The 27619-nt window shown below is 38.0% G+C and overlaps 1 protein-coding gene across 2 annotated transcripts in view; it reads right to left on the reverse strand.

Annotated features, from left to right (window-relative positions):
- LOC123687053 (collagen alpha-2(XI) chain-like) overlaps positions 1 to 27619 on the reverse strand; it is a 61603-nt gene that overhangs the window by 19204 nt on the left and 14780 nt on the right. For both annotated transcript variants that reach the window (XM_045627014.1, XM_045627015.1), the window contains exons 2-10: positions 20548 to 20650; positions 14717 to 14941; positions 12679 to 12832; positions 8982 to 9144; positions 7614 to 7821; positions 4223 to 4333; positions 4055 to 4140; positions 2269 to 2457; positions 1459 to 1533 (exon numbers count right to left, since the gene is read on the reverse strand). In XM_045627014.1, coding sequence (XP_045482970.1) covers positions 1459 to 1533; positions 2269 to 2457; positions 4055 to 4140; positions 4223 to 4333; positions 7614 to 7821; positions 8982 to 9144; positions 12679 to 12832; positions 14717 to 14941; positions 20548 to 20620 — 1284 coding nt within the window. In that variant the 5' untranslated portion in view covers positions 20621 to 20650. The remainder of the gene's footprint in view (positions 1 to 1458; positions 1534 to 2268; positions 2458 to 4054; positions 4141 to 4222; positions 4334 to 7613; positions 7822 to 8981; positions 9145 to 12678; positions 12833 to 14716; positions 14942 to 20547; positions 20651 to 27619) is intronic.

The following is a 27619-nucleotide window of genomic DNA, read 5'->3' on the forward strand; positions in this document are numbered from 1 at the left end:
CGAAAAATTTTTTTTGACGACTAAGTTTACTCATATTTGGTATGTGAGAAAAAGAAGTTTGATAACGAAGTTTGAACCAAATACTCGAAATAATTTTTTTTATTACCAATTTGGTTGTTCTTACCTTATACTGGAGTTACGAAGGAAAATTAGAGATTCCTTGATAATTTTAAATATAAAAAGTCCCATAAACATAGGCCCGCAAACGCTTTGTTTTCGATATACAGGGTGTTTCTTGTATTGTCCTAATTTTAAGTGATGCTTGTATCAGTTCATCAAATATTTATTAATCTTCGCTATAATATAGGGTGAATAAATAACAAAACTTATAATTAATTCATTCATTACAGGTTACTAGCTGGATCTTTATAATAATTCGAATTTTCCTGAGAGTTATTAGAGAGCTGTTTGAAATTTTTTTCTCGACATCGATAGCATATACGATAAAACAATAACAAACGAAAAAGTGTAGTACTGGAGCAGAGTTTCTTTTTAATTTTTTTTTAAACTACCAGCGGTTCACCAACAAATAGTTCCGAAGAATCAGGCACCCTTCCAGAAAAAATATCACCCTGTGGATTTGCATTTAAAGTTAGCATATTACATGATTTAACTTTAAATTGGAATATCTATGGCCAATTTAAATTGTGAAGAGAAGGTTCTATGAAAAAAAACTTACTTTATCACCTGTATCTAAAAAACAAACTATTTGGGGACCGATGTTATAGGACTTTTTTTCTTGAAATGATCTGAAAAATCTGACATTTTCATTGGTACCTCCAATTAAGGATCACCGTGTGGATATAGTCAATTCAAAACTGATGTCTTCACAAATAAATTTTAATTTAAATTGTACAAGACATCCCAGACAATTTTTCTATACGAATTACTCAGTTCAGTTTTTGATGACTGCAGTACTGATATTTTGTGACGAGAATGATACAAAAAACTGAAAACAACGGGTAAGTGTATACCGATGACGAATGCAGATATCACAGATGGCAAAACAAGGGGGACTCCGACAAAGCGGATAGATAAATGAAAATTAAAAACCTCGGACCTAGTAGTGTAATAATAGTACCCATCTTGAAAGCGATAATAAACTCATAAACCGTAAAAGGGTACGATTTTTACTGCCGTGTGGATTTCGAAGAAAAGTACAATGATTATTGGTTCATTATTGGTTCATTTTATGGAAAAATTTTCGTTCTTTGTCTTTGCGAGAATTCAGCAATTTTATATTTTGGAAATCTTGGGGGGTAATTATCCCCAGTTCCCCCCCATTTCTACGCCCTTGCACCAACCACCCACATAGAGTTGAAGGGGACACAACTGTGGAAATGTGGGTAAGCGTATATTTGTTTCGTTTTAACCGCAATTCGTTCAACGATTTCATTCTCTCCGAGAATTCAGGATTTCTAGTTAATGCAAAGTTGGATTTTCTAACCAATCACTTACCATATGCTGTGCAAGCATGTGCCTGAAAGTTTCTGCCTGCGAGTCTGGACCCTTTTCGTTGCCTTGAGCGTTTATCTGAAAGAAAAAAAATAGAAAAGTCTCAGACGAGAAACATTGAAAACTCGATTCGACGGAAATCTCGATATGGTTACCGATTTTTCAACTTTGAATGAAGAATTTCTTTCGAGTCTACCGAAGGTATAGTTCTTCCAATCGTACTTGAACGACTCTATGAAAACACTTGTCCAGTTTTCGTTCGATGTCATGATGTTTACTTGTCAAATGTCAAAATATGACAGTTTCGAAAGTGACAGATGACCAGATAGCTGGCTATTCAAAATGAAACCCCTTATTGGAAAACCCTCCATATTTTTAAATTTCGAAATTGACAATCATAAATTGTGTATTATCTATTCTTACTCAAAAACTCTTCAGTTCGAAGTTTCATCACAATCGGAAGAGTACTTGCGGAGATCCAGTTCATTTCGTGTCAAAATCGAGTAATTTTTTTCTATGGTTGTGATGCAACCACAGAAATGAAATTTGGCACAACTCTAAGTTCAAAGACTGTGACCCTCAATGCGAAAGTTCATCACAATCGGAAGAGAACTCTCTCTTTCTAAATCCGTGTTAAGCACACCAAAAATATTTTAAAGGCAACTGCGAGGATGGAATCATTTATATAATATATATCTCGTTAAGGAAGCTGAACCGAGTGACAAATTGAATATGTATATGGATAGCAGTAGCGTATTTTTTTAAGAAGAAGAAAAATTTAGAAAACTTGACCGAAAGGAAAAGAAAACTTACAGGAATCATGAATATATGTCCTGGAGGACCTTGTACCCCAGGCGTACCAGGCATACCGTCTCGTCCAGGGTCTCCTTTAGGTCCGATAGCACCGTAGTAATTGGGGTAATAGTGATCGTAGTAGCCATGATAATAATCCGTTGTGGTCTTAGGTTCAGTCGAATTGCCTTCATTAGTTACAGTTGTTGTCTGGAATAAAAATCGGAAATCTATACAATCTAATGTGAAATAAATGCAAAAACAACCAGTAATAATGAATTTATTGCAAACTTTTGAGAACGTCGATTTTCACGAGTCTCTATTGAAGCGAATTTTTCACAAGCAAAATTGTTCGCCATAGAAAGGAACAGATGGTAATCACTTGGTGCCAAATCCGGACTAAAGGGTGTATGCATAAGAACCTCCCAACCAAGCTCTCGGAGCTTCCTGAGAATCTCTGTCGATGTCTGTGGACTGGCGTTATCCTGATGGAACACAATTCCCCTCCTATTGGCCAAAGCTGGCCTCTTCTGGGCGATTTCTTCCTTCAGACGGTCCAATTGTTGACAGTACAGTTCCGAGTCAACAGTTGTGCCGTATGGGAAGCAGCTCATAGCAGATAATTCCCAGTCAATCCCACCAAACACATAGCAAAACCTTCCTCGTTATCAATCCTAGCTTGTCCGTTTCCGCCGTCCTACCGCCTTCCAAACACGACCGTTTTTGCTTGACGTTGTCGTAAGCGATCCACTTATTTTCACCAGTTACCTCTCGCTTCAAAAATCAGTCGATTTAGTCGCGATTCAGCAGCGATTCGCAGCAAATTCGGTTCATGAGGTTTTTTTTGCGTTAACTCGTGTGGTACCCATACAACGAACTTCATCTTGAAAGCATCTTTATGCAAATAGTTGTGCTTTCGCTCTTGGGAAATCGAAACATTGCTACCAGGACGGTCTGATTCGACAATGTCCATGCTTTTATCGACATTTTTGACAATTGGCCTTTAAGTGCATGGTGCAACTGTGACATCTGAACACCTGAACCAAAGCGACGTGATTGGCTGTTAGAGTATCAAAACCATAAACACTATTTACATATTGAGCAGCCTGGCTTGTATTTTCGCCTTTATTAAAAAAAAAACTTGATTAATATAAAGTATTTTCTCTTTGGTCGTGTCCACCTTTGACGGGCATTCGAACAAAACTGAGTCAACTAATCACAAAACTGTCACAGAAGATTTTGTAGTACGAAATCTCAATTTTCTAACGCCATCTTGTGGAACCCGATCGGATTTATTTTTATTCCACTTAATATCTTATGTGATTTTTGCTCAGGAGGTTATGCCAGTTAATGATGGAGGGATAAACGTTTCTACAACGTTTTTGAAATTGTTAGATTGTTTCATCAAAATCAGTGCTCATTTGTGAATACTGAGAGAAACTTGAAATGGATGGCATTATTTAATTAATTGACAAATTATTCGTCTTATTGTAAATTTCTCTCAATATTCACAAATTCGCTCTGATTTTGATAAAACAATTCAACAATATCTAAACCTTGTTGAAGCGCGTTTCTTTACATGATGAAGAGGCTGCGGATGATGAAGTAAAGGTCGATTTGTTGCCTTGGCCTCCTAGATCACCCGATTTTTCCCCATTGGTACAATATGGGTAGAAGATTACTTAATTCACCAGATCCTTCACATACTTTAGCGGCACTTACAGAACAGTACAAGTATCCAGTTAAAACCCGAACGGAAACCAAGGAGAATAATTTTTCTTAAGTTATTTAAGACGTCGATGTTTACCTCTACGTTTTCAATGGTAGTCGTCTCTGGGCTATTCGTAGGGTAGATGGATAGAGTGCTGGTTCTGATAGTTGTGTCTACTTCTCCTGAAACAATATGGATGTTGTAATGTCCAGATTTAAATAGCAAATTTTCTATGAAGTTATATCGTTACAAGTTTGCTATTACCTTCTTCATAGTCATAATAAAAAGGTGTAGGTGCTGAAATTTCTGGTATATAAACTACGGAAGGTGCTGAATGAGTTGGAAAAATGTCAATGGATGGGGTGACTTCAAACTCTGAAAAAAAGTAGTTATAGTAAAATAAGCGGTTCTATTATGAGTCCTGAAAAGCGAAGGGTTATATCATGAAAATGTTTGATTTTATGATGTGAATTATCTTCAGACATGTTGTTTTCAAAAAGAAAAATTTCACTTCAGAATCTGATCGACAGTCAGCTGAGTGGACTGCACACGATGAACCGAATCCAAAGCGAGGAAAAACACAACAGTCAGCTGGCAAGGTTATGACAGCAGTATTCTGGGATGCGTAAGGTATTCATTCATTACCTCCAAATTCATTCATTACCTCCAAAAGCGCCAGACCATCAACAGCGATTATTATATAGCGTTATTGGATGAAATCGTTAAAAAATGGCCCCATTTGAAGAAAAAAGGTGCTGTCTCATCAAGACAATGCGCCGTGTCACCAATCAATGAAAACAATGGCAAAATTGCATGAATTGGACTTCGAATTGCTTCTGCATCCACTGTATTCGCCAGATCCTGCCCCCAGCAACTTTTTCCTTTTCTCAAACCTCAAAAGAATGCTCGCTGGAAATAAAATTAGCTCCAATGAAGAAGTAATCGCCGAAACTGAGGCCTATTTTGAAGCGAAAGACAAATCGTACTACAAAAATGGTATCGACAAGTTGGAAGATCGCTATAATCGCTGTATCGCCTTCGAAGGCAATTATGTTGAATAATAAAATTGAATTTTGCCAAAAAAATGTGTTTTACTATGGTGGACCAGGGATTTTTCAATTGGCCTGTTATTGTATATATTAATAAGAATGAGTTTTCAATTTTGCATTGCAAGCGTTGAAAATCAAATCTACCGCAAAAGATTTGAATAATGGAAAAGAAACTCATGAATTTTCTATTCCAAGAATGCATAACAACGAATTCGCATAAAAAATTCAATCAATTCCATCAAACAACCTTACAACTTCCACATTTTCATTTCCTCGTAACTTCGATTACTTCGTTTTCAGTCAATAGAAGACAAAACAGAAAATTGGCTGCCACAGATTTTTTAATGAAGACAGAGATATTGAAATAGCCTGATTGGCTCACATCATACACCTTTTTAGCCAGAATAATAATCCTGGTGGGGCATTTGCAATGAACAAGCTCGCTAACCCAACAAATGCTAAGTCGTTGACCTGCCTCTAGTAATCAACATAAAACATAAAACTCATACCAATTTAAGCTGATATCGCGTGAATTGAAGTTGTCCAATTTTCGCTATTCCTTGGATTTGTCACAGAAACGTAGAGACCCAACGGGAATACCAGTTGAGAGGCACCTATTCCAGTGTAACTATAGCCAATAATCATGCAAATAAGAGGCTTCTGTATAACGAGAACTTGTCTATGGGAGGTTTGAATATTCATCAAGAATAATTTTGGGGAGGGCTTATCGCTTATGAATTTCCTTTTGATAGGCATAGAGTCATCTTTAGGTAGGCAAATTCCATGACTTCGGAGTGATTAACTCTCTTTTCCACTTGTTGCTGCATGCCACGTCAGTATTCCCTAATATTCTATGGTGGAAACTTTTTTTAGAATAATTTATGAATTTCAGAACTCAAATCAGTTGAACAAAACTGGCACCGAGTCTTAGTCTTCAAATGCCAAATGAATGTTATTCTGAGACAAATATGATATGGGAAATTTTGTCCAATTTTGCATATATTAGGCCAATTGAAAAGTCCCCGGTCTGATGCACAGATGTCGGTGCTAGTATTAAATTCATATGATTTTTAGTTAGTACCAACCTTCAAACGATACGTGTCAAAATTAGACAGCAGTTCCACCATTAATTTGTGGGATATTGCGTTGTGAGTGTTGCTACTTTTGTTATTTGAAAAAAATGGAAAAAAAAAGAATTTAGTGTGCTGATAAATTATTGCATTTTGAAGGGAAAAAATACAGTTGAAGCAAAATATTGGCTTGATGAAGAGTTTCCGGGGTCTGTACCAGGAAAATCAACCATCATTGATTGGTATGCTATGTTTTAACGTGGTGAAATGAGCACCGAAGGCAGCGAACGCAGTGGATACCCAAAAGATGCTGTCACCGACGAAAAAATCAAAAAAGTTCACAAAATAATTTTGAATGATCGTAAAGTGAAGTTGATCGAGATGGCAGACATTGTGAAGATATCACCTGAACGTGTACATCATATCATTTACGAATATTTGTACATGATAAAGCTGTGTGCAAAATGGGTGCCGCGCGAGCTCACAATCGATCAAAAGCCACAACGGGTTGATGATTCTGAGCAGTGTTTGAAGCTGTTAAAGTGCAATAATCCTGAATTTTTGCATCGTTTTGTGACAATAGATGAAATATGGCTCCATCATTTCACTCCGGAGTCCAATCGACAGTTAGCTGAGTGGACCGCACAGGATGAACCGAATCCAAAGCGAGGAGAAACACAACAGTCAGCTGGCAAGATTATGGCATCATTATTCTGGGATGTACAAGGTGTAATATTCATTGATTTCCTCTAAAAGGGCCAGACCATCAGCAGCGATATTGGATCGTTTAAAGGATGAAAGAACGGCCCCATTTGAAGAAAAAAAGGTGCTGTTTCTTCAAGACAATACGCCGTGTCACAAATCAATGAAAACAATGGCAAAATTGCATGAATTGGGCTTCGGATTGCTTCTGCATCCACCGTATTCGCCAGATCTGGCCCCCAGCGACATTTTCCTGTTTTCAGACCTTAAAAGAATGCTCGCTGCAAAGAAATTTAGCGCCAATGAAGAAGTAATCGCCGAAACTGAGGCCTATTTTGAAGCGAAAGACAAATCGTACTACAAAAATGGTATCGAAAAGTTGGAAGACGCTATAATCGCTGTATCGCCCTCGAAGGCAACTATTTGGAATAACAAAATCGAATTTTGCCAAAAAATGTGTTTTACCATGGTAGACCGAGGACTTTTCAATTGGTCTGTTAGCTTCCTGTCACAACAAAGATGACGGAAGTGTTGCCAGATTCGAAACAACCATTTCTCGCAAACGCAAAGATGTCCCACCATCCTCTACATCCTCGTTATTCCCAAGACTCGAATTCCCGGCATCCCTTACATCGAAACTATTAAGTCGATTAAGTGCCAGACAACAAACACCGCCATCTCGGAAATCTATTAATAACAACACTCTCGCGCAGCCGACCACTTAAACGCAAATGTATAAATCCCCTGTCACACCCACAGGACACCTAATCCTTTACCTTCATTACGTCTTATAATTTGTTATCTTCCCAACTAAGAGGAAAACTCTCAACTTACCATCGCCTTCCCCTTGCGTCTCGTTCCCCGCCCCTCCGTTGGCAGACAAGTTGTATCCGAAGTTCGAGGAGTCTTCCGAGGAGGAAGAAGCCTGAGAGGGAATGGCGAAATTGCTGTAGATCCCCGAGGAGCAATCAGGTGCGTGTGTCTTACATATATCGTAGGCTTCGTCAGGCACTGGAGCTATCTTCAGGAGTTCGATCTCGCCCTGCAATGATACAAGGTATTATAAGTGCGAGGAAGGGTGTAATTGAGCCACTTTAGGGATTGGATTTGTGGTCGTTATGTTTTGGTACCGCTGAAACTAGCAGATGTTTACTGATAGACGATTCATTTATTGTAACGGGTGTTTTTTTTCGAGGTATATAACTTTAAGTTGGCATCTCTGTTCAAGATGGCGACCGATTCAACAGCTGTCAAGTGATTTATTCTCAGTTTGGTTTGACAATTCATCATGAATAGACTCACGCCTGAACAACCCTTGCAAATAGTGCAATTTTATTTCGAAAATAATGGTTCTGTGCGGAATACGTATCGCGCACTACGTCCGTTTTATTTTGTTTAGCGATGAAGGGACTTCTGGTTGAATGGCTACGTCAACAAACAAAACTGCCGCATTTGGAGTGAAGCTAATCCTCAAGTGTATGTCGAAACACCGTTACATCCAGAAAATCTGACTGTTTGGTGCGCTTTATGGGCTGGTGGAATCATTGGTCCGTACTTCTTCAGAAACGATGATGGCCAGAACGTTACAGCCAATGGTGATCGGTATAGAGCCATGATTACTTACTTTTTCATTCCTGAATTGAACAACCATGATGTCCAGGAGCTGAGGTTCCAACAAGACGGCGCAACATGTCACACAGCTCGTGCCACAATCGATTTATTGAAAGACACATTTGGTGACCGCTTAATTTCACGTTTTGGACCTGTGAATTCGGCTCCAAGATCTTGTGATTTAACACCGCTAGACTACTTTCTGTGGGGCTATGTAAAGTCATTGGTCTATGCGGATGAGCCACAAACCCTTGACCATTTGGAAGACAACATTCGCTGTGTTATTGCCGATATACGGCCACAAATGTTGGAAAAAGTCATCGAAAATTGGACGTCCAGATTGGACTACATCCGAGCCAGCCGTGGCGGTCATATGCCAGAAATCATAGTTAAAATGTAATGCCACAAGATTATCTTGCGGATAAATAAAATTCATGTCAATCGAATAATCCATCGTTGTCTTATTGCAATTTAAAGTTCTATACCTCTAAAAAAAACACCCTTCAAAAATACAGTTTGTGGTGTCTTCTAAGCGACTATATACGTTTGTCCAGTTCATGATGAAACACCCTGTGTATATATTTTGCTCACCTTGAAATGATTATCTTCAGCAAGTTCATGAGCAATCGTGATAATCCCAGATGTAGCCAACGTTGAGGATGTTGATCTTACGATTGGTCTTGTTGAAGATATCTCACAGTTGTGTATCATTGTTACAGAGTCTCCTTTCACACTGAAGGCTAGACGATGCCATCTAAAAAGTAATTACATAAAATGTTAATTAGACATACAGCGAGGGAGTGGAGCAATAAGATGCAGTAATTTTAAACTGGAAAGATAATTGAAAAAATTCTTCTGGCCTATAGCAACCAAACAGTGTTGTGCAGATTTAGAATATTTCGATGGATTACCATTGTATAATAATAGCTTTTACAATAGCGAAGACACTAATTGAAAGTAAAAATAAGTATCATAAATTATCAAGTGAAAGAATTTTTTTTATTTAAAAGGTTACGTAATGCCATTACATGATAGTTTTGTGGTACAATAAGAGATAAGAGAGGGAGTTGCTACTAGTCTAATTTTTTTTATGTTGGTACACTCTTCATATGACCGCGTGTGAAGATTCATTTCAATCTGCCAATTCATTCTTTGTTTACAAACCATTTGGTATCGACGTGCCACAGCATTTTTCTAGAATGGAAAAATTAAGTATAGTGCAGTACAGTGCCATATTACCGATTAGGCCAACGTAGGCCATGGCCTTGGGGTGGCACGGTTTTAGGGGCGGCAAATTTTCGGTAAATTATAAAAAAATAGTAATTTACGTAACAAGTCCGGAAAATAGGGTTTTTTTGAACGAATAGACAAAATTCCAGGACAAGCGTAAGCGAGTCCTGGAAGTCTGTGAGTCCAAAAAAACCATTTTCGGGCGTGTTACGTACAATATTTTTTCGGCAACCATGTGAAATAACACTATCGCTGCTGCTTTCCATATTTTATTGCGATTGCGATAAAAAAAAACTTGCAAATTTTTGACAACTAATTTCATATGAACTGTCAGCCGTTATCTCGGTTGCTATGGATTCTATGATTCTTTTCCGGACTAGTCCGGGAAGTACTTACTTTCCGGACTAGGCCGGGAAATGCTACTTTCCCAGAGAAAAAGCGTCCGGGAAGTGAGCACTTCCCGGACGGTTGCCGAAAAATGTTATTTCTTGAACTATTCTACAAAAATGTAGAAATAAACACCTGAGCTAACATCACTTGAAAACGCAATAATGTTCGCTGGAGTCCAATTTTGGAAAGATTTGATAAAGTGAACGAACTGAGACAGAAAGTTGACATTGGTATAGATGAAGTATTATTGTATTATGAGTCACTGGTTGATTATATCGGAGGATTAAGAGATCAATTTGAAGAGAAAGCGGAGAGCAATTCTGGACTTGAGAAATATCGAAGTGAATAAACAAGAGTCCCAACAAGAACTGTTCCTGCTGATGAAACTCAAGTGGGACATGTTGTTTTAAGTGGGTGAGAAAACTTCAGAGTAGGGATTTATCTTGTTATAATTGACCATCTAACAAGAGAATGGAATGAACGTAAAAGTTTCTACAAGGATTTTGCTGTGAAGTTCTCTTTTTTATTAAAATTGCAATCGCTTGATTCTGAAGAATTAGGAGTAGCAGTAACTAATCTCATCTCTAGTTCTTCATGATGAATGTTTTGCATATCAAAGCCTTCGTCAGAACATCCTCCAAAAACTATACTCGAGATGAGTACCTTCATTAGAAGCAATAAAAGCTTAGTGCAAGTGTGTCCCTACATTGATATTAGAAAGAGAATGTTTTGCAACGAACTGCTCAGCAGAGAAGTAATTTTCAGCTTTGAAGCGAATTTTATCGTATTTGCGATCTAGCATATTTCAAGAGCTTTCGAATTATCTTGCCGTTTTGTGCATTGAAGCTGAGATATGTGAAAAATTAGACTTCGAAGTAAAGTTGCAAAAATTTGCGGAAAAAAGGCAAGAAAAAAATCTTTATTATATTGGTGATGAAAACTGTAATTGCGGTGTTATCAGAAAATCTTTCGGATGTTCTGTAAAATACTATTGGATAAACACTTTGAAACAATAGATTGTTTTATTTTCAGGTAGTAAATTGTCTTAAGACTTGCGAAAATTACATGTTCAAAAAAAAATTTTATTCTCTTTACTCAGAGGGGCGGCAAATTGTTTTTGGCCTAGGGGAGGAAATTAGTCTAATCCGGCCCTGGTACAGTGATTGAATTAAATTTTTGGAAGGTTTAAAAACGAAGAAAATTAATGAACTAATGTTGATAGTGTATGAGGACTTGCCTTCAATTATTAAGTGCTTCCCATTTTGGGTGAGACAGCCAGGTTTCTCGCTTGTTATTTAAGATAGAGCCTTGCGGTTTTCACGTTCCTGTCCTACTTTTTCGTGAAACTCAAGTTGGTCTAATCAGATTTTGCATAACTCTTTCCGTTCAAGAGATACAGGGTTATTTTGGAAATTGATACTTTTCGGACCCCTCCTTTATCTCCGAAGTTATTAGAAATAATGCTGAGCTGAAAACTACGTCTAAATCAGAATTCTGTGTAGAATCCAATGGCGTACTCAATATTTTTTTTCGGGGTATGGTTTTGAAGTTTCAACACAAACCTATATTTTTTTCAATGGAACACCATGTATATCATTACTTCGTTGAATTCGTTATTTTTTTCCCTTCAAAATGATGTATGATACAATGCAGGTAGGATGTTCAGAAATGTTAAAAAAAAACACTAAAACATCAAATAATGATGATTTTTTGTAAATGAGCCATGAATTTTCTATATTTCGATAAAAGGATTATTACTTTCGATTTTTAAAAGTAGTAGTTCATTGATGATACAAAGATCCTTGTTGTTATTATGGCTACTATGCATTTGGGAGCATTGTTTTATCATATAGGCATTGGAGAGAAAAAAACCAATCTGATCTAGCTGTCATCGCTATGAATTATTGTTATTATTATTGATTCTTCTTTTATATGGAAAATCCAATGTCCATTAACAAAGAATCATCATTATTTGATGTTTTAGTGTTTTTTTTATCATTTCTGAACATCCTAGCCACATAGTATCATACATCATTTTGAAGGGAAAAAATAACGAATTCAACGAAGTAATGATATACATGGTGTTGCATTAAAAAAAATATAGGTTTGTGTTGAATCTTCAAAACCATACCCCGAAAAAAAATTGAGTACGCCACTGGATTCTACGCAGAATTCTGATTTAGACGTAGTTTTTACCTCAGCATTGTTTCTAATAACTTCGGAGATAAAGGAGGGTCCGAAAATTATCAATTTCCAAAATCGCCTCGTATCTCTTGAACGGAAACAGTTGTGCAAAATCTGATTAGACCAACTTGAGTTTCACGAAAAAGTAGGACAGGAACGTGAAAACCGCAAGGCTCTATCTTAAATAACAAGCGAGAAACCTGGCTGTCTCACCCAAAATGGGATGCACTGTACAGTAGAAAGATGGGTGATCGTACAAGCCTCAAACACGATCAACATCAAGGACGTTCAAAAACAGCAACAACACCACAAATCTCTATAAAATTTCCGAGATGCTCTCAGTGAACATAGAATTTGGGACATCCTTTGCTTCACTCGAAATTTTTCAATAATTGGTTTCAGCATAAATTTCTTCAACATGTTTTCTTGAAATTTTGTTCTGGTAACATTATTGCACTTAATAGCTCAAAACAAAGGTACTTACTCTCCATCATCGGTATTTCCATCGAAGCTAATCATGTTCCCATCGTCTGGACCCGTATCGTCATCGTAGAAAAGGGTTATTTCTCTACCCAAGATGACTGAGAGGACTTCTTCACCCTCATCGGAGTAAAGGGTGAAAACGGAGGTGGTTTGGCCTGAAAGGATATAAAAAATTCAACGCGTAGTCTCAACCCATTCTAGTATCGATACGCGAGGGAATATAATAGGAAAATGTTCGTGAACTTTTCCATTCCATAAATCATGCAGGATGTTCGGATGAAATCAATTCAGCGTTAAAATTGGAACTAGATGCATATTTGATCTGTCAACTGCTCGATAGGTGGTGTAGATTGATGACTTGAATGGTTTCCAACTTATGAATCAGTGATTTCCATAAAAAAAATAGTATATCGAGTAAGTATCAATAATCGAGGTATAATATTCTTCAAAAATTAGCTGGATTATTATACAAGGTGTCTCATTTAAATGTGTCCACCCTCAATAACTCAACAACGAATCAGAATTGGTGGAAACACCCTGTCAGGTCGATTTTTGATGACAGGGGGACAAGATCTGGGATAAAAAGCTTGATTCAAATAGCAACCCCCTGGAGAGGGTTGCAACCTCATCAGGAATTTGAATAGGAGAAGTGCGTAGTTTTGTAGCACAAATGTATGCATGGATTCAAATTTGTAAGAACATGCAGTTTGTGTTCTATAAAGTGAATATTCACAAATTTACAGGGTGTTTCTTATGGAATCATGGTACCGATAAAACTAAATGAAACAGAGATGTTCTAACTGATCGTATAATTTCTATTGAAAGAGAAATTTTCAACAAACAGTATTAGTAAAAATTTAGCACAAATTCTCAAATTTATCGCCATTAGATTTTATTTGAAGACGAAGCAAAAACAAACAATGAAGTTATTAAAAATTGTTAAATGCCTTTTTTTTCTTCATGCTGATCATAATCTGCACTGCCAGGTGTAGGCAATATGCAAAGAGATTATTGCTTTCAGAAAGTTTCGTTTCTGTATTGCAGAAATCTTCGAGGTGATTTTTATCAGAATTTATTACAAAATGGTTTACACGTTGGAGGAGAGAGAGAAAATGTTCCCCTGTCATAAAAAATCGACCTGTGTGAGTGTTTTCACAAATTCTGATTCGTTGTTGAGTTATTGAGGGAGGACAATTTTAAATGAGACACCCTGTAAACTTTCGCTTCATATTCGTAGAAAGGTTGCAGTCAAGAAATCTTGGAATAAATTTCATTTTAACTCGAACTTATTTTCAATTGTATCTTGCTTTCCAGATACTAGAACTGCCAGAATAAAATCACGTAAACCTTAATGGATTAATACTTTCCTTCAATCTAATGAAATTGGAATTCGGAATGGAATTTTTGGAATGTTCAACAAAAGTCTAATTGTTGATCCTTCAGAGAAATTTCCAGGCTTCATTATTCCTAGGAAAATTGGTGTACTTTAAATCGACTTAGAACTGACCATGGTCTTTGCAATAGTATGCTCTTTAAATGGCTTTCTATTGAAAGTCCACAGTGTGAGTGTGGCGTGAAATAAACCATTGACCACTTGGCGAATAGTTTTTCAATTTATAAATTGGTAGTTCCGTTCAGCTTTAGATTCTTTTTTTAAATTGGACTCTAACTTTAAATCAAAGTATTGGAAACTATAAGATATATCACTTCCTTATGGGCAGAACATGTCAGCCTAGGAGCACACTCCTGAACCATTTTCTCACGATGAGATCGTCAAGAAGGTTTTCAGTTTGCCAAAGACCTCTTTGGCAAGTGTTGAGCAGGACATAGAACGAAAGATCAAACCTGTGGCAGTTTTCAAAGGCTGCTCTCTAGGCAATCTACCCTTACATTCAATCCAAATCTAAACTTATCGAAATCATAATAAAAATAAATCAACATATCTAGGATCTAGGGTCAACCAACTTAAAATCATCTGATTCTAAATGACAATTATTCAATAGGTACATCTTTTCCAATCCTCTTAAATTAAAACTCACCTTCATCCAATTTTGCAGATATCAAAATCGAAAAATTTTGAGGGAATCCACCTGGAAAAGTATCATTGGCGCCTAGGATAACTTCAGAATTGCCATCGAAGCGGTAAGATCTGTTCAGAGGAGCTGCTGTAACAGTTTCGTTGTAGCATCTTCCCGAGGTTCTTGTAACGCCAGGTGGCGAAGGTGATAGGTCAGCTTTTTCTAAGAGGTCCACTATATCGTTATCTGAAAAAAGGGATTACATATATGAATTTTCTGTTGCATAAAGATACAAGGAGGATGCTAAATATTTGTAAGTTTTAATTGAAAGTCTGATTTCATGCGAAATAAAAAAATTTGGATGCAGAATTTCCTTCTTCGATTATTTGAAACCAACATAATGGTATAAATCTATAAAGGAAAAGTCTTTATTATTTTTTATAAGATTCATTCATGTTGCCGACTCGATCGTGGGGGGCTTAGGGCTTAGGTATCGACTACCTCTTCGGCTCGGCTGAAATATTCTCATACAAAATTTGAACCAAGATAGTTATTAGGATGATTCTTTCTGAAATGTGTGTTGATTGTCTGACGAAAGAAGAAAAATAATATGATCTGAACGAGGTACTCTCGAAACTTTTTTTATAAGCTTTTTCATTTCCTCAACAAATTTTTTGTTATAAATGACATTGTGTTGAATAGTTGAATACTACCTTCATATTTTTTTGGTATGTCTCTTTGAAAGCTTATTGAGTTATCGTAACTCATAATGATTAAACTTCAGGGATACATATTTATAAAATTCAGAGAGTGGCCATTTGTGTTCGTATAAGATATAATAGAATATATTGAAGCAAAAACCTGCAATATTAGCAAACGTTGATCATCACTGAAATATCTTTATGAAAGTCAACTCTAAATTGAAAACACGATCAAGCAGAAATATGTTAGTAGGTTGTGAAGTAATGGTTTGAAAGTTCCTCAAATAAATTATATCAATATGATTTGAACAAGAGTACAAAACCTCCTGGATTCAAGTTATTGAATTCCTCATTTATTTTTATATTGGTGTTCATTATAAGATATCTCTTATACGAAAATCTGCTAAAATAAAGGAAAGAATAAACGAAAAAATATTAGGAAACCACTAAGGTGAACTATGAATTTTTTGCGCTCTACTTGTGAATCTCTCATTTCTTCCTCACCAATCCAATGACTTATGAGAAAACTATAATTCTCAAGAGGCACAACGAAAGAAGAAGAACATATGAAATTCTCTGTTATAGGCAGCATGAGAATATGGAATGAATTATTCTACCGATATTCATGTATACATAGTAGACCCAGCCTTATATTAATCACCTCTATAATCAAATTCTGTGATTTCTTGTTTCCTGAATTGGATTTTTCTATCACGTTCAAGTGATGCAATGCCGAAAATCGAAATGTGGATTAGCATAACGCCTCACGTCTAACAAATGGAATCGCCGAATTAGCATCAACCGTATGTACCACTCAAACTTCCGATATACAAGGTGTCCCAAAAAAAAGTTTATATTTCTTTAGTTTACAGCGTGAACGCAACAATTCGGTGGGGTGCGGGAGATATGTCAATCGATAGCCTGTCTCTTGGGAATTTAGTCGCTATATTTTTTCACCAATTTTTTCAATATGAGAAATCAAAATGTTCGTTTAGTTATCTGACCCATTAGTTTGCACATTTCGTCTAGATTTATTTTTAGTAATTTCAGTTCCCTCAAAAAATTGAAACAATAAAGGTCAGTAAAGAGAAAGGCCTCCACGAACATCAACCACAGCCAGACATACTCTCGATCAGATTGTTGAAGTAGCTTTGATCAATTTTTCTCCAGAGTAGCGGTAAAAGCCGTCTGAGTTCTTGAATTTTATGTGGAGGTGGATGATGAGAGTCCAAAGCTCTTTTTTTAGATGATCGCAAGCGTGTTCAATGGAATTGAGATCTGGTGACCGAGGGGGCAGAGTAAATGCAGAATATAATTGATTTCCAGAACTCCATCGACATTTCTCGGACGATGGGGTGGCGCATTATTGTACAAAAATAAAAAAATTAGCTCGATAGCACCATGGAACGAAGGAATAATATTGTCAATAACTTGCTCTGTGTAAATCTGCGCGTTTATGGTAGCATCAAGTACCAACAATTCTGTACGTCGATTGAAACCAGTGCCTCCCCAAATAGTGATTGTACCACCTATGAAAGGATGAACTTCCTTGAACGATCAGCGATTTTTGGGCACCATAGGATGGGTCTGTAGTGACTCGGTTTGCTCAGAGATGGCGCCATGGTCGTAATGCGCCACACAACATCGGCCCCGGCGTATTTATAGGGGTCGACGCAAAGCAACCGATTCACTTCTCACCCGATGGGTGGGAAGGTGTGTCTTAGGCAGAGATCGCTGGATAGCCTAACCGATGAGTCCACCAGCGATCTCGGGACGAAACACAATACCCCCGGGAGAGGGCGCAACTAAATATTAGCTCGAGAAAGACTCGCTAAATTGGTGACCCCGACGTGATGACGGAAAGCTGCGGCGTTGGAGCGCAGAGGCGACTCACTGCCCCGCTCAACGTTACGGCTGCTGGGGTGTCCATCGGAGACTGGAGCCGATGGCACGCCGAGCCTCGTTTTTTCGTCATCACAGCACGCAAGCGCTCTCTCCCCCCTGGGACCACCTGCGTACCTCCTCCTCAGGAGGGTCTTCGTTACTGGTGAGGGGGTGTGTAGTGACTCGGTTTGCTCAGAGATGGCGCCATGGTCGTAATGCGCCACACAACATCGGCCCCGGCGTATTTATAGGGGTCGACGCAAAGCAACCGATTCACTTCTCACCCGATGGGTGGGAAGGTGTGTCTTAGGCAGAGATCGCTGGATAGCCTAACCGATGAGTCCACCAGCGATCTCGGGACGAAACACAATACCCCCGGGAGAGGGCGCAACTAAATATTAGCTCGAGAAAGACTCGCTAAAGGTCCATACCCGAAAATGCTGACTATCCCCGAAAATTGTCCATATCTCGACTCTTCCGTGAACAATACGAACCTCCATTGTTCGATCCAAGTCACATGCTCCTTGGTCCATTCCAATTGAAGTCGCATATGATTTTGAGTTAGTGGAATCCTTCGCAAAAGTTATCGAGAATGTAGACTAAAGTCTGGAAGTCTTCGACGAACTGTTTCAGTCGAAACCAAAACACGCGTTCAAAAGCCGCTGTTGCATGATTCTGAAAGGACTCAAAGGCTCTCTACAGGTAGACACAGTCAGAAACCGATCTTGTGTAGGAGTGATTTTGGGTGTACTGCAATAGCCCTATTGGCTTCATCCGCTCTAAGTTTACGTCTAGGCATTATTTCAAAACAAATTTTCAGATTTTCAATTGAAATTGATAAAATAAAATAATCATAAAACAATGACTGATTGAAAATTCTTAGAAAAGCAAGAGCTATAAGCTTGCCTGAAAAATATATCGAACGAAGATCAGAAAAACCATACAGATATTTATAAGGGAGTCAACATTTGATTTCTCATAAATGAACATTTGGTGAACAAGAATTGGCAACTTTTGAAACGGTCACAAAATTTAAGAACTTCCCCAACTTTTGTGGAGCAGTATAATAGCTTTTATCTAATTTTCTACATCTTTCACCACCAATAACCCCTTAACCAAATGGTATAAATACCCGAGATATCCATCTCTAATTCCATCTCCAAACCCCCAAACAACCCCCCTCATTCCACAAGACCCCAAAGGGAGGTTGAAAAATCCCCCCCAATTAACCTATGTCGAGGCCGATGGTTATTCGGAAATGTGCGAAACGTCACCCTGAAGAATTCCCCCCCCCCCACCCCAAACGCCAGTCGATCCGGAACGTGCGGGATACATGCAGATAACCACCCTTTCAAGGTAGCAGCCACCCCTATTCTTTTCATTCCGAAAATTGAATTCGATCTCCCAGGAATACGATGATTGATGAAAAACTTTTTTTCATTCGCCCATATATTCGCGTCCGATAGACATCTTATCGGGCTATTTGTTAGTTTTGGGAAATCATGAGAAAATTCTGTCAATTATCGGGTATTGGGACGTTATTGGATGTTACGAACGTCGGATGTTGAGGGAATACAAGGTGCGGTGATCTTTTTTTCATACGCCCCATCCTGTAAATCTTGTTCTACTGGGTGTTTCCTAATGGTGAGGCCAAACTTCAGGAGGTGATAGTACTAATCAAAATATTAGGTATACAACTAGATGGCTGTAGTGGTTAGTGGTAGTTGTAATAAATAGATCATAAATGTCATACAATAAGCTTAGGTTTTTTTAAACATAACGCCATCGGAATATTAGTCGATTTGTGTCTGTATCATAAAGTTATTCTCGACTAAACATGGAAGCTTACGAGCCAAATTCTCGTCATTTGCGGGAGGTTTTGATATTCTGCTTTTATATGAAGAAATCTGCGAATGCTCTTTAATACCTATGGTGAGGCCAATATTAAAAAAAGAACGTGCCAAGAGTGGATTTAATGCTTCAAGAACGGTGATTTTGACGTCGAAGACCAGCATGGCGGTGGAAGAGAGAATGTTTTCGAAGATGCAGAATTGGAGGCATTATTTGATCAAGACTCGTGTCAAACGCAACAGGAATTGGCAGGATCATTAGGAGTGACGCAACAAGCCATTTTAAAACTCCTGGAAGTCATGGGAATGATTCAGAAACAAGGATATTGAGTGCCATACGAGTTGAAGCCGAGATATGTTGAACGGCGTTTGTTTGCTTGTGAACAGCTGCTTGCAAGGCGAAGACGGAATGGAATTCTGCATCGCATTGTGACTGGCGACGAGAAATGGGTTCATTACGATAATCCTAAGCGCAGAAAATCATAGGGATATGCCAGCCATGTTTCCACGTTGACGGTCAAATCGAATATTCACGGTTTGGTAGGACCAGCTTGGCATAGTGTATTATGAGTTGTTAAAACCGACTGAATTAATAACAGGCAATAACGAACGCAATTAATGCGTTTGAGTCGAGCATTGAAAGACAAACGGCCCCAATACAACGAGAGACATGATAAAGTGATTTCACATCATGACAATGATCGACCCCATGTTGCGAATATGGTCAAGACATACTTGGAAACATTGAAATGGGAAGTCCTACCCCACCCACACGATCAATGGCACACGGCCTGACTGACCAGCACTTCTGGTCTTATGGAGAAGTAGAAAAGTGTATCGATTCGTGGATCGCTTCGAAAGATGACCAGTTTTTTCGTACGCTTCCCGAAAGATGGGAGAAAGTAGTGGCCAGCGATGGACAATACTTTGAATCATAAATTTATAACTAGTTTTTTACAATAAATGATTATTTGTACGAAAATGCTTACTCTTCGAATAACACCCATTTGAAGAAAAACTCTAAAATACAGCTCATTTTCTCTTTGCTAGTGTCCATCTTTGAGGCGCGCTCAAACTAAACTGAGTCAAATAATCACAAAACTGTCAGAAATGATTTTATAGTACAAAACGCATCTTTCTAATACCATCTAGTGGATCCCGATCTGACTTATACAACGCGAGATACAGATTACTAAGCCATCTATTGAAAAAATAAAGGATTTCTTTTTACTACACCTAATATTATGAACAATTGTTTGACTTTTTCGGAAAATATTCAATAATCTGAGCGACTCTTTTCTCTCCATGAAAATCACGTTACATTGGCGCCAAAACTAGACGCCACCTTCTGCAACATGGTTTTTTTTTCCAGATTCAAACACATAAACATATCCCCCCCCCCTTCCCAACAACTCACCTGCGTGGGCGTTTTGGGTTACGAGGAGCAGAATTGACGTGAAAATGAACCATCCATCTTGGAGCCATATCATCGTAACTTCACATTTAGGTCAGCAACATGACTGAAAAACAAAAGAGAGCTTTAATGGCGGTAATCGAGTTGAAATGCTGGCCAAATTAATTTTTTGCCGATGTATGAAGCCGTTGCGGCATTATATTGGTTATTAACATTAAAATTAAATTAATTAAATTAAATTTTGAATGCCTCTTAAGATATGGAATTATTTTTTGGGGATCAAGCTCAGAGGTCAATAAATTGTTTGTGTTGCAAAAAAGGGTGATGAGGTATATTTTTAAAATGACTTCAATTCAATCATGTAGGGGATTATTTAAGAGAAATAAACTTTTAACAATTTTTGGTATTTATGTATTAGAATGTTTGCTTTTCTTTTTCAAGAACAAAGATATTTTTTCAGTTCACACAATTAAAAGTAATTACCCTTTAAGATCGCAGAACTTACATTATCCTATACATAGGTTATCTCTATCAGAAAAGCACCCATCTTACATGTGTATTAGATTGTACAATAAACTACCTGATAGGATTAAACTGTTGAATGATTTTAAGAATTTTAAGAAAAATGTCAGAGATTATTTGATTTGTTTGGAACCATATTCTCTTTATGATTATTTAAGTTAATTTTAGTATTTTTGTGGATTTTGGCAATTTGACACTATTTCTTTTATGTATAGTACACTGTACAGACATACTATGAAATAAAGAGTATTATTATTATTATTATTATTATTTCAGGGGAACCTACTTTTATCAGAGTGATTGAGGGTTTTGGCTATGGGTTTAATCTCGGAAAGTAATAGTATGGTTTACCAAACAATAGATATTCTGCATAGAGAATAATGATTACACAGGGCAATAAAAAACATTTTTTTTGGGGCCTGGGAGCTAGAGAGCCTAGAGCTAATTTTAACCATATTTAGAACGCTAAATCTGTACATGCAATCCGTTTTCCTCTATCAGCCCTATTTTTATAGATATATCAACTTATCTATCAATGTGTGCTTTATTCAGAATATTCATTTATGAGACTTCTAAAATTGTTATATATTCATGAATGTAGGTACACATTACGTACAATTGAGTAAACTCCAGGTAAATCTATAAATATGGAACCATTGCCCATCAGGTACCGGAACTAACCCTTTTAATATTCGGGTAAGTAAAAGAAAAAATCATACTTTCTTCGTTACATATAAAGTTGGGCTTAATGAAGCAATTTGTGAAGGCTCTTGATAAGAATCGGTCATGTTTTGTAAAGGGTGTTTTTTGTAAGAGCTATAGAACCTTAAATTGCAATAAAACAACGATGGATTATTCGATTGACATGAATTTTATTTATCCGCAAGATAATCTTGTGGCATTACATTTTAAATATGATTTCTGGCATATGACCGCTGGCTCGGATGTAGTCCAATCTGGACGTCCAATTTTCGATGACTTTTTCCAACATTTGCGGCCGTATATCGGCAATAACACTGCGAATGTTGTCTTCCAAATGGTCAAGGGTTTGTGGCTTCTCCGCATAGACCAATGACTTTACATATCCCCACAGAAAGTAGTCTAGCGGTGTTAAATCACAAGATCTTGGAGGCCAATTCACAGGTCCAAAACGTGAAATTAGGCGGTCACCAAACGTATCTTTCAATAAATCGATTGTGGCACGAGCTGTGTGACATGTTGCGCCGTCTTGTTGGAACCACAGCTCCTGGACATCATGGTTGTTCAATTCAGGAATGAAAAAGTTAGTAATCATGGCTCTATACCGATCCCCATTGACTGTAACGTTCTGGCCATCATCGTTTTTGAAGAAGTACGGACCAATGATTCCACCAGCCCATAAAGCGCACCAAACAGTCAGATTTTCTGGATGTAACGGTGTTTCGACATACACTTGAGGATTAGCTTCAATCCAAATGCGGCAGTTTTGTTTGTTGACGTAGTCATTCAACCAGGAGTGCGCTTCATCGCTAAACAAAATAAAATGGACGTAGTGCGCGATACGTATTCCGCACAGAACCATTATTGTCGAAATGAAATTGCACTATTTGCAAGCGTTGTTCAGGCCTCAGTCTATTCATGATGAATTGCCAAACCAAACTGAGAATAAATCACTTGATATCTGTTGAATCGGTCGCCATCTTGAACAGTATTGCCAACTTAAAGTTATATACCTCGAAAAAAACACCCATTACCATCAAAATTATATAAACAAAAATATAGTTCCAAAAATAGAGAGAGATCATATGCGAAGATAACATATCCATGTGAAAAGTAACGCTCGCATAGGAAATATTTCTAGAAATTTCCATCGCATTGATGCAGTCACGACTTCTCGAGTTCTTAAACTGTAAATTATTTCTCGGAAAGAAAAAAACGATTTTTTCTTCAGCGCCATAAGAAACTGCATTGAACAAAATTGCCTTTTTGATCTCCGCGTCTCTCCAGCATCTCGAAAACCTCAGGGAATGGAGCAAATGCAGCGACAGCTCACAAATCGATGGAACATCCATTCAATTTAGTTCCACTTAGCGGGCCTTGTGTTCAGTATTCCTTTGGAAAAAATTACCGGTTCATATTTAAACACATTAGTGTCACTGTCTTCGCACTTCGCTCGGACCAGGGCCGTACTACGGAAATTTCACTTGGGGATGCTGAGATTATACGAATTGGCAGTTTGATATTCGAAAATTTCACCAAATTTCAGTCCATATTCGGTTTCTTGTCTATAGATCTGTGTATTAACAAATCCTTGTAACATATTAGGTGTACAACTTTGCTTCCGTTGTATTGTAACAGATGGCTGTAGCGGTAAGTGGCAGTCGAAATAAATACACTGCGCAAAAAAATTAACGCACATTATGGAAATCTCAAATTTATTCTACAACTGAAGGTGTTCTCAATGATAATTATTTTTATCAGAATTATGCATGCATATGTTATCCACTTTCAACGTTTTTCTTCAATACAGATGTTTCTTCACAGCAGGAATAAAAAAAGATGAGATTATCAGATTTTGAATGTATTGGCTCCATTCTGAAATCAGTTGTTCTAGATCAATTCTAGTGATCAATAGTTATTCTTTCGTTTGATTTTCTACACTCGATTCGCGATGCAACGCGAAACACGCAATTTGACCCAAGAGGAATGTGCCCAAGCGGTAATTTTGCGATAAGAAGGGTGGACATAAACAAGAATTGCAGAAAGGTTTGGAGTTTCCAATACAAGTGTATCCAGAATATTGCAGCGATTCAGGGAGACAGGTATGAATGTCCGAAGACCAGGACAGGGTAGACCACGGGTAACAACTGCCATTCAAGAACGTTACTTGAGAGTTTCTTCGTTGAGACAACGGTTTGCAACCGCTCGCCTCCTTCAAAATCAGCTTAAGCAAACTCATGGGGTGCAAATTAGCACTCAGACAATAAGAAATCGCCTCAGAGAATATGATTCAAGGCCTCGTGTCGCGGCAAGAGACCCAGCTCTTACCCCAGCCCATCGAAGGGCGCGTTTGGATTTTGCGAGAGAGCATATCCATTGGGAAGAGGCTGATTGGGAAAGAGTTCTCTTCACAGATGAGTCTAGATTTTGCCTCTACCATTATGATCAACCTTCCCTTGTATACAGACGTCCACATGAAAGATATGCTCAGTGCAATTTCCTGAATACTACTGGTTTCGGGGGAGAATCGATTATGGAATGGGGTGGAATATCTTTGACTGCTCGCACAGACCTAGTGGTCGTTGATAATGGAGCTATGAATGCTGATAGGTATATAAGGAACATTCTTGAAGAGCATGTAGTGCCATTTGCCCCACACATTGGTGAAAATTTCATTTTTATGGACGATAATGCCAGACCCCATCGTGCGGCATCGTTCAGTAGTACCTTGAAGAGGTTGAAGTCTCTCGAATGGAATGACCAGCAAGAATTCCAGATCTCAATCCGATTGAGCAGGTTTGGGACAACCTCAATAGAAGGCTGAGAAGTTCAGAAAATCATCCAGCTACTCTTAATGACTTAGGAATCCAACTCAGAGAAATCTGGGAAGGATTAGATCAGAACATTTTAAGATCACTCATTTTGAGTATGAACCGTCGTTGCCGTACTGTAATTAACGCAAGGGGTGGAAATACCAAGTATTAAATCACTTATCAGCATCCCAGTATTTTGAAAATTGTTTATTTCTCTTCTTTCATATAAGATTCGGTGAAATCCTGAATTTTTCTTCCATTTAATGTGTCTTGTTTCGTTCAAAACCTTCCCGAGAGAACATAAAAAATAAGTTATAAAGTCAATGTGGAGTTAACTTTCATTAAAATTGAGATTTTCTGAATGTGCGTAAATTTTTTGCGCACTGTAGATCGTAGATAGTCATACGATAAGCTTAGGTATTTGTTAATATAACTCCATTAAAATATTAGCCGATTTGTGTCATCACAAAATTATTCTCGATAGAACATGTCAGCTTACGAGCCAAATTCTCGTCATTTGCGGGAGGTTTTAATTTCCTGCTTTAATATGAAGAAATCTGCAAGTGAGGCTCATCGAGTGTTCTCAAATCCTTATGGTGAGGCCGCTATTAGTGAAATAACGTGCCGACAGTGGTTTCAACTCTCAACCAGCATGGCGGTGGAAGAGAGAAGGTTTTCGAAGACGCAGAATTGAAGGCAATATTTGATCAAGACTCATGTCAAACGCAACAAGAATTTGCAGAATCATTGGGAGTGACGCAACAAGCCATTCCAAACGCCAGAAAGTCATGGGAATGATTCAGAATTAAGGAAATTTTGTGTCGTTCGAGTTGAAGCCGAGAGATGTCGAACGGCGTTTGTTTGCGTGTGAACAACTGCTCGCAAGGCAAAGACGGAAGGGATTTCTGCATCGCATTGTGACTGGAGACGAGAAGTGGGTTCATTACGATAATCCCAAGCGCAGAAAATCATGGGGATATCCGGGCCATGCTTTCATGTCGACGTCCAAACCGAATAATCACGGTTCCAAGATCATGTTCAGTATTTGGTGGGACCAGCTCGGCGTAGTGTATTATGAGTTATATAAACTAACTGAAACAATCACAGGCGATCGTTATCGAATGCAATTAATGCGTTTGAGCCGAGCCTTGAAAGGTTAACGCAATTCAACGAGAGATATGATGAAGTGATTTAACAGCATGACAATACTCGACCCCATGTTTCGAAAGTGGTCAAGACATTCTTGGAAATGTTGAAATGGGAAGTCGCACCCCTCGCCGTATTCTCCAGACGTTGTTCTCTCGGACTATCACTTGAATCGATCAAGGGTACACGGCTTTGCTGTCCAGCACTTCCAGTCTTATGAAGAAGTAGTAATTGGACCTTTTCGTAGATCGCTTCGAAAGATGGCCAGGTGTTTCAACGCGGGATTCGTACGCTGCCCGAAAGATGGGAGAAATTAGTGGCCAGCGAAGGACAATACTTTGAATTATAAATGTATAGCCTCGAATTTCGAAAAAAAAAACGGTGGAAGCAAAGTTGTACGTCTATGTAGCTTGTGTAACTATGTTTGAAGTGTCAATAAAAACTGACAGGACCACGCGCGACAGTGGCACCAAATGATGGTGAGCAGGAAAACGGCAGCACCCATTCCAAAATCGAAACGGTAAAACATTCAGGAAGTTTAAATTTTTTTAACTCGAACGATTCCAAATTAATTATTGAAAATAATAAACCAAAATCGATATCTACTAATATCGCAATTTCCAACGAATCCAAACTTTTCTCCTTCCCCTTGTTACAAGGAAACAAACAAGTTTCAACCTGAAATTCTCTAATACGATCCTTCCTCCCCACCTTTCCAGATAACTCACTTCAAAGCGATTGATTAAAAGCTTCTGGTCTACTGAACGGAGTCAATCGTAGGGATGTTTTCATTAACAACACCGGAGATGTTCGTCTATGTAGACACTTTGTTAGGGGCCCCGGTGCTCATTCCGGCTGAAAACTTATATCTTATACATGCGGAAGTAATGTTATGCAAGAAAGATAAGAGGAGGTTGGATAAGCCATCAGACGAGGGTTTTTTTATGAAGTGGAGGAACCTTTGTGATGGGGCGAGGTCGTTGGATTGGCGGTTGAAAGAACGGAATTTTAAGCGTGTATTTTTTTATTCGCTTGACGGTTTGGTTTTTAAGGCATGTGCGGAATTTTTACGATGAGTATTAGCGATTGATTTATTCATTAATGTACGATCGTTTTAAAAGGTTTACAACTTGGATTTTTTCCCGAAATAAGAGGCTTTATTGTGAAAAACTCGTTTTACATATGTATATTGATCGATAGAAGTGATAGTCCGAAAAAGCAACGTCTGAAGAATACAGTGAGTGGGTTATGAATTCCCATTTCAACGTTTCCAAGTATGTCTTGACCACTTTCGCAAAATGGGGTTGAGCATTGTCATGCTATACAGGGTGTTTCCTAAACATGCTGCAAAAATTCAGGGGGTTGTTCCTTGGACTATTCTAAGAATATTTTGTCCTTTGATGATTTTTGAAAAACCTATTTGTTTCGAAGATATAGGGGAAACAAAATTTCAGATAATAACATTTTATTATGGAAAATTACATGAAAATTCAACTCAACCTACAAAAACTGTTGAAAATGACCACCTCTAGCCAGCATACAAGCATCCAATCTTCTCCTCATTGACTGCCGAACCCTTTCAAAAACACCAGGATCATTTCTTATTAAGTTACACCCAGCAATGATCCGATTTCGCAAGTCTTCCACATTTTCTACTGGAGTGGTATAAACTAATGATTTTAGATGGCCTCATAGGAAATAATCTAAGGGGTTTAAGTCCGGGGAACGAGCAGGCCATAAATGAGGTCCACTTGTACCTACTTAGTAAACACAGTGCGGTACGCACTTTTATTTAAACTATTATTCATTTTAAAAATATGAAAAATGTTGTTCGCCCTGTATCTTCGAAACAAAGAGATTTTTCAAAAATCATCCAAGGACAAAACATGCTTAAA

Source organism: Harmonia axyridis, chromosome 1 (genome assembly GCF_914767665.1).
Source record: "Harmonia axyridis chromosome 1, icHarAxyr1.1, whole genome shotgun sequence".
In the NCBI taxonomy this organism is placed as follows: Eukaryota; Metazoa; Arthropoda; class Insecta; order Coleoptera; family Coccinellidae; genus Harmonia; species Harmonia axyridis.